The 8,621-nt window shown below is 44.4% G+C and overlaps 1 protein-coding gene across 1 annotated transcript; it reads right to left on the bottom strand.

The window, feature by feature from the left end:
• Nucleotides 1-3,461: 3,461 nt before the first annotated feature.
• On the bottom strand, nt 3,462-5,780 carry LOC133891694 (small ribosomal subunit protein uS13z/uS13y/uS13x-like). Its single transcript, XM_062332429.1, has 4 exons — nt 5,639-5,780; nt 5,394-5,554; nt 4,125-4,313; nt 3,462-3,852 (listed from the first exon to the last, which is right to left on the bottom strand). The coding sequence occupies exons 1-4, from the start codon at nt 5,639-5,641 to the stop codon at nt 3,747-3,749; spliced, it is 459 nt and encodes a 152-aa protein (XP_062188413.1). The 5' UTR covers nt 5,642-5,780; the 3' UTR covers nt 3,462-3,746.
• Nucleotides 5,781-8,621: the final 2,841 nt, after the last annotated feature.

The following is an 8,621-nucleotide window of genomic DNA, read 5'->3' as shown; positions in this document are numbered from 1 at the left end:
TTTCTCCAGCACGAATCTCAACATAAATAAATGATCCTGATAAATCATACGTATGTATGCACATGTGAAAATCTACACCGTGAAAGGAGATAAGGGTTGTTGCCTGACTCACCATACCTGTGGCCAGGCATGTCCCTATAGCCTAACATGACTATTGGGTTTTTAGCAAGTTGGCACAATCCACATCCATAATTAATCAACAAAAATACCTACATATTAAAAAATCCAATTCATATAGTAACAACATCAAGGATTTCATCATATTCTAGCTGTAGGGATGGCAATTGGACTTGTGGGTCCAGGGACTATGGGTTTTGCACCTGATGGGTTCGGGTTCAGGTCTAATTTTGCATCTACGGATTTGCCAGGTCGGGTACCCGAAATGGACCAGATCGGATTTGGGTTTTCAATTTCACCCACGGGTGCCTATAGGTCCTCCGAAATCCAAGCCCAACTCACACTGTCATCTCAACTCGCCATCTCTCCCATTGGCCTAACCTCGGGCAGTCGGGCCTCCCGGCCTCCCTATCCCCGACGCCCTCTGCCCTCACACCCGGCCTCTCCGCTGCCACACTGCCCGGTCGCCCCACCCGACCTCCCCGACGGCCAGCCGCGACCTTTCTTCTCCGCCTTCGGCCAAAGGATTGTTTGCGCTGCCACCAAATTCGTCCTCCACGATGAACCATCGGCCAATCCCTCTCTCCCACATCTCCTCACCCCTTGGTGTATCCCTTAACCCTACATCGTCTTGGATCTGCAGCCCACCGAGTCGCACCAGCTATTTCTTCGTCCGTCGACCTCCATGGCCGACATGAGCCGCCTTGCGTTGACCGGCCGCTCCGAGCCATCCTTGACCCAGATGAGGCCGTGAAGAGCCTCCCCAAACTCCATGGATGCTAATGCACGCATTCTTTCAAGGATTCAAACACCAGCAGGGCTCCCGGAGATCTGTTGTGAAAAATTCATGGATTCCTCCCCAGCCAAATGTTCCGGGCAATGTAGATGACAAACCATTGACAGGTCTATCCATAAGAATTTCGTGTGAAAACCGTTGAGAACTTTTACCAACAAGCAATCAGCTCGATCTAGGTGACGAGTGGAATTGAGAAAACACGCTTCTCACTGGTAGTAAACAATGAGTTTGAATCACTCGAAATTCTTACCTTTGAATTTCTGAGAGATTCATTTTGTCTGGTGCAGGCGGCGGCAGGTTTAGGTCACAACTCACAATTCTCAGAGCTGAGCCAACACATATTACAGGAAATCGACACCGGGCATCAAAGAGATTAATTAATGGGGCAATTGTGTTCTTGCCCCCACTTGGTAGCGCAATTGTGAATTTGTCCTCCATTTTTCAACTTTGTGATTTTACTCCTCTTTTTTCACAACAAAATTGCCGTTTGCCCCTAGTTTAAGGTTCTGTTAGGTCAAGCCAGATTAAATGAATTTAAGAAAATAAGAAAATAAAAGAAAAATGGAAGAAAGACCAAACTACCCTCCCTTACCCATTCACCACTCGTTCACCTTGACTCTCTCTGTCTCTCTCTCCCTCTCTCTCTCTCTTGGCAGCGGTGGCGCGCAAGCGAGGGGTGGCGCGGTCCAAGGTGGTGGGGGTGCAGCGAGGGGCAGCGCGGGCCAAGGCGGCGCAGACGGGTGACGCGGCCTGAGACAAGCAGGAGGGGGTGCAGGCGAGGGGACGCAACCTAGGGCTAGTAGGACGGCGGCATCAGGCGCTTGCGAGCAGCCGAGCAACGGTGTGACACGGGCATGGTAGCGTGGTCTGGGTGCAGCGGGCGCGGCCTGGGCACAGTGCGGTGGTAGCTAAGCTGGGCGCAGCACGTCAAGGCAGTGCGCATCCTGGACCCTACATCCAGGAAGCTGACTGGATTGGCAGCTCCACCACCGGCCTGCTCCACCATCGTAGACTTGGATTGCTGCACCCCGACTGGCTCAAGGTCCTTGCTCTATCCCTTTTCTAGCCCTTCCATGGAACAACCCTCTAATCCCCCCTCAATTAGATGCCAGTTTTTGTTTCAAAAATGAGTTGTTGTTGGTGCTTGAACATAAATGATCGATATGTGGTTTGGATGCTGGATCTACTAGCTACGATTTTTTTCCAATGACATATGTCAATGTGCTGCTCATGTATGTTGAATTTAGGTCATGTACCGATGTATCCCTCTTCTGAATACGGTTGATGGATGTGGTCGTTGCAAAATTGTATGTCCTAATTGTATCTTGGATTGCAATGCAATTAATAGATGGAAAAAAATAAACAGCGATAAAGATCCTAATTTTGCATGTGTCCTTGATCTCAGAAAACCTTCTAAAGCTTAGCCTGAACAAGTTAAGAGATGCACATGTTCAGAAAAGTACAGAGTTCGGAGAAATTCAGAGATGCACATGTTCAGAGATGCAAGTAGTATGTGATCGTCAGGTGTTGATGTGTAGACCTTGAGCTAGCATTGACCATTCATTTTGTATGTTACCAATATCTCATTTCAGGCTTTTATATTTTTTGTTGAAATTAAAACATTCAGATTCGATTCAATTTTGATTTGCCAAATGGATCACTTGTATAAATGTTGTGTATAGCTGAAGACAAAACTATGCATGGACCAGCCCCTTCTTTATCTATAAAATCCTAGCTGTGTGCTTGTTAAAAAAGTTTTAGTCAAAATTTTATGAAGACAAAAGCATTCACCTCCTAGCTATGTGCTTGTTAAAAAAGTTCAATGTTACAACCTCAATGTTATGGACTGTGCATTTTCTCAGGTGCAGAGAGCATTGAACCGTGATTTATGAGTTGTAAATTATTGTCAAAATCCATCAAAATCTAGTCAAAATTTGATCAAATTTTAAATATATGCAAAATTAGTTTAACTTTGCTATCAAAATCATTCAAAATTCTTTCAAAATCTGTCAAATGCTTGATGTCAAAATAGGGACAAAATCACAATGTACTAAGAAAAGTAGGGGCAATGGTGCAAGGACGTATATGTCTTTTTATAGCTCAATTCACACCGTTAACTGCCCTTAACGGAATGGGGGCAAACGAAATCTTCAGTTTGAAAAAATAGGAGTAAAATCACAAAGTCGAAAAAAGAAGGGTAAAATCACAATTGCACTTTAAAACAGGGGCAAGAACACAATTGCCCCTTAATTAATATGAAAAACAATCACCCTAGCAAAATTGAGAACAACCGATCTTAATTACCATGACCAAATCATCTGAACAACGGATCTTTTCCGAAGGGACCAATTTGGAAAGCTTGAGAGCAAAAACCAGGGCGAACAAGAACGACCAGGAACAACGGGTCACATGGACCTAAAAAACCAGGGCCTAAAAAACCGACCCGAAGCTCAAGGCGCACAAAGTAGAAAAAATGTCTGCTGACAAACAACTAATCCGACTCTTGAATGTAAGGAAACCTAAACACATACTTGCTGATAGCTGAGGTTAAAGTCAAGAGAAGTACTACCATCACTGACTGTTGCGGGGTTCAGATTGAATGACTGAAATGGACATGCGTTTTTTTAAGCACAAAACTTTAGCCGGTTCAGAGAACGTTGAATTCAATCCGCTAGCAACTCAGGTACCAAACGAGTTACAATATATCACAAGTTTCGAAACAACTCATCATCTACCCTAGAGCAAAACATCTTCCAGAATAAGGTAACACAAAGGTTCGCATCATTAGGACACTCTGAAGATATGCCAGCACGCTGTGCCTAGAAGACGGGGTTTATCTCTTCTTCGAGACACCAACAGTCTTTCCACGCCTGCCCGTGGTCTTGGTGTGCTGGCCACGGACTCGAAGGCCCCAGTAGTGACGCAGACCACGGTGGTTCCTGGATAACACGAAGGGTTTTGTTACAAGAAAGTCACAGAATGAAGCCAACCAGAAAAAGAAATGCACAGTTTGTGTGCGTGCTACTATGGTATGCAAAGAGCGACAGATTTCGAACAAAAATGCATAGGCTTTCATCAGAATTACCCTGATTGGCTACTAATGTGAATGCTATTAACAGCGACTAATGCAGAACAAACACAGCTTCAACAATGTCATGAAAATGAATCTCCGTGCACATGCAGCTTGTCTACCATGTGCTAAATGACTGACCTGATCTTCTTCAGCCTCTCGAGGTCATCCCTGAGCTTCATGTCGAGGGCGTTGGAGACAACCTGGGAAAACCTACCATCCTTGTAGTCCTTCTTCCTGTTGAGGAACCAATCCGGGACCTTGAACTGGCGAGGGTTAGCAACCACAGTCATGAGGCGCTCAAGCTCATCCGGGGTCAGCTCACCAGCCCTGCACAAAAATAATTGTCAGAGCTAAACTTGATGCAATGGACATTCCTGCAGTATCACTCAATATGAAACTAACATCTTCCTGGAAAGGTTGGCCAATATGGCCCATTCCAATTTAGTGGGGAAGTAGTGTGATATACCCATCTCAAATTTAGAGAACACTAGCAAACGGGAAATATAGCACAATGCATGATTGACCATACGAGTAATGCAATTCTGCATTTGTAGGTTGTCTTAGATGTCAGATGTTCTTTAAAAAACGTTTTCCAATTGGATTCACTATATGATATCAAATAGCAATAAAAAAAAGTTCTTTAACAGTTCAAGCCACAGATTAATGTACAAGTAATGAACAATCAGTAGCTACAGTGTCTCCCAGCTGCCAAACTTGCACCTGGTGAAAACAACATCGGCCCATCATCTGGCATACAATCTCTTTGATTAACTAAGCCAATCAGCTTATTTAAAGAATTCTACAGCTAGAGCATGAAGAACGAATTTCAGTTCCAACAAGAAAGCATTGCTGATGCATGTATAACCACACTTCTGACAATTCAGTGGTTGTTTGAATCCCTGCCCAAGTTGGCCATAAATTTCTATCACAATGACTCTACAAAGACATACTTTTCCAAGCACAGACGTTAGTTTGTCAAAATTAGTTGTACTAAACTAAGAACCTACACATAACCTCAATGAGGCCAAGCACGAAAAGGGAAATTATCATTCACCACCAAATCATTACCCTGAGTTAATCATCCCTTGTTTCATCCCTCATTCATTACTCATTAAACAGGATCTAGCCAACCATACATTCAGAGGCCTAACTTCAGAAGAAAAAAAAAAGTAGACAGACTAGCCTCTCAAATTTAAATTATAACCCAAAATACTGTTCCTCCCAACCTACGAAGCTGAAGCTGCTCCCCAAGCCCTCTCGAATCAATGCACGAATGAAGCACTCTTCCCCCAATATCCCACGAACCAACCACAAATCACACTTCTAATCACCCACAACACCCCTACCTCTAATGATCCAGCGGCATTAGGTGAACCAACAGCGCAAGGAAGCCACAATAACGCTCACCGCTTGTTCATGTCGATGTCGGCCTTCTTGCAGACGATGTTGGAGAAGCGGCGCCCGACACCCTTGATGGCGGTGAGCGCGAACATGATCTTCTGCTTGCCGTCCACGTTGGTGTTGAGCAGACGCAGGATGTGCTGGAAGTCCTCCCCCGCAATCAGCGACTGCAACAGCGAAACAACCAACCGCGCATCAGACCTCCCGACCCGTGACGAACCCAATGGGAGCTGGAGGAAAGCGGAGCTTACCATGGCGTCGGCGCTGGGTGGGGCTTGGGCTCACGCCGGCGGAGGAAGAAGCGGCGGCGGCGCGGGGTAGGGTTTCTTCTCTCGGAGAGGCGGCGCTGTGAGTAGCGTCTAAATAGTTGGGGGTGTGCGGAGTGGAAGTAACCCTGGTGGCTGCGAATCGACGGCTAGGATTGATTTGGGGCGGGATCGAGGGGAATGGATTTAGTGGGCTTTATGTATGGGTGAATTGCTGTTAATTTGGGCCCAAATGGGCCAGAATATATATAGAGAGAGAGCTGGGATTTATGTAAGTAGCCTGTCCAACTAGAAAAAAATCTTTAGTTCAAACAAGTAAATGGTGCAAATGTGCAAGTGCAAAATAGCGAATGACGTCTATTCGATGTGGTTGATTTTATCATCCCACTGGTCGATGAGTTGATTTATAGAAAATCTCTGTATGTCTATGAAATATCGCGAAATAACTCATTCACTAGTAGAATCGACGGCATTCGCTATTTACAAGATTGCACAAATTACTAGTGTGAGGAACCGTCCAAATAATATTCTAATTAATCACCAGGAGGATCATTATTCATAATCACATCCTCGATGATTAATCAAAATATCATCCTGGTAGTCCTGGCACGTGTCTTGTGCCTAAGGATCGAAACACATGTCTTCCAACATGTACATCACAACATAGCTTAATAAAAAACGAGTAATAAACATTTATATTACAAGTATTAAGCATGCAAATGATTTTAATAATTTACAACAAAAGCGAGGTTGGAGGAGACAAAAACCCATCAACTCCTAACTATCCAAAGATCTACGCAGCGGAAAGAATAAACTAGACAACAAAAGAGAATGGAGCCACATACCCTTAGACTCCACTTAAAAGATCGAGCTTCAGAGTAGGATGCACTACTCCTGCCCGCCACCATGATCGGCAGGCACAAAGTAACCAAAAATAGCCTCTTCCTCAGCAGCAGGAGTACCTGAAAACACATGCATGAGTACGAAGGTACTCGCAAGACTTAAACCATATAGAGCACATATACATAGCTCAACTTCAAGGATTATGCATTTATTATTAGCAAGGATAAACCACAGGTTAGGTAAATCATATGCACTAAGCATCCTAAACATATGTGTAAGCGACTGAAACTTTATCTAAACATATGAAAACTACCCTGCAACTAACAATTGAACAAAAGTAACTGTAAACAACATGTATATTAATAAGTAACAAGTACCAACATCACTATCTCCCACATACTGAACTACAAACCATACTCGAAACTCTACGACCGATGCAGATGGATAGAAGCATGCTCATGACCGAGAGCGCAGCAGTTCGAACTGTTTATACACCCTACAGGGGATACTCCTGGACCCACACGACACGAGAACCATACGACTTGTGCCACTGGCCAAAGTGCACACAAGGGGGTCCTCGTGACAACCTTTCCCAACCAGCCCCAACCATTTGGATCATGCATCGCTCGGTGCGACGGTACTAGAACTACTCACAGAGCAAACTAGTACCGCTACAAGCCCGTCCGCTCACATCGTCGATGTCCAAGCCCAAAAAGCCACAGCTACGAAGGTATTCGGCTCTCCTTATCATTAGATCGACATGTGGTGAGTAAGGTAAGTGCTAAATCCAACAACACCGATGATCGGTGCTTAACCGACGCAAAGCGGTCTACATTATCCGGTTTTCTCTACCGACCTACCCAGGGAAACTCCATATCCGGACAGGACAAAACACTATCCTAGCACCGCCTACACCTCGTCTCATACTCACAACTCATACAACCATCTCAACCTCAACAAGTGTATGTAATCGTAAGAAGGTCCTATACTCGCGAACAACGGAATACGCCGTCGTTCGATTTCTACCGAATGACCTAAGCATGGTTGTGTACACCCTACATACCTAGATATTGACAACATCTCAAGGCTACAAGGAATGTAAATATAGAAGTATTCAAAGTAGAAGAATGCAATCGGCATAGGTTCTACCCATTGGTACCCGACACTGACTCACTAAACATGCATACGTACGTAAGCATAGTTCATCAATTTTAGACTTATCCAATTACACAAGATAGATCAATATGCTTAGTTGCTTGACTTGCTGTTCAGGTGGCTGCCCAAAGTTTCCCTCGCCCTCCTGGATCCCCGGCTCGATGTCCTCTAAAAAGAATAACACGTGCAATGCCATAAGTATGAATAAAATGCAATAATACATGCCAACTAGAAGTATAAGATATACGAATCAATGCAATACTAAACGATCTAAACGAAACCCGGAAAATAACAGCCATCCGGAGTATCCGGACTCAGACCCTCCAGGTGACCCTCCGAGTGACCCTCCGGGAGAGGCGCTCTGTTACTGCTTTTTATTTATTTTATTGGCCCGGAGTATCCGGGCCATCCTCCGGAAAAAACTTTTGGTTAGCATTATTTTAATTTGACTCGGAAACTCCGGTTTGTTTGGACTATCCAGGATATACCGGAAACTCCGAGTGAGGTTCTGAGCGGAGCTCTCGGCTACGTGATCACATAACTACCCGGAGTCTCTGAGCTTGTCCAGATAATCCGGGCTATACAGACTTGATTTCTTTACGATTTTTTCACTTGGGTGTTTTGACTCATTTTACAAATCTGTGCTACACAAACGTGTACAAGCCCTATCCAAAGGATCCTAAATCAAACTCGCACCCTAAACCCTAACCAATTTTGAACACAATTCATCAGACAAAATCTGCTGAACCCGGAGTATCCGGGTGAGTCTGGAGTATCCGAGCTATACAGAAAAGCTGTTCTCGAGTGGATTTTTTGTCGATTCGAGTTGCAATCTTTTCCAAGCCTAAAGGGAACATGTTAGAGATAGTCTAAGGATACTAGAACTTGTTCATCAACTACCAACGTAACTCTAGAGCTCAGATTCAACTAAAACTCCATTTTTGTTCCAAAAAGCTCAAGAATACCAAGA

This window comes from Phragmites australis, chromosome 14 (genome assembly GCF_958298935.1).
Source record: "Phragmites australis chromosome 14, lpPhrAust1.1, whole genome shotgun sequence".
Taxonomy (NCBI): Eukaryota; Viridiplantae; Streptophyta; class Magnoliopsida; order Poales; family Poaceae; genus Phragmites; species Phragmites australis.
This window is presented reverse-complemented; position numbering and strand designations above follow the sequence as displayed.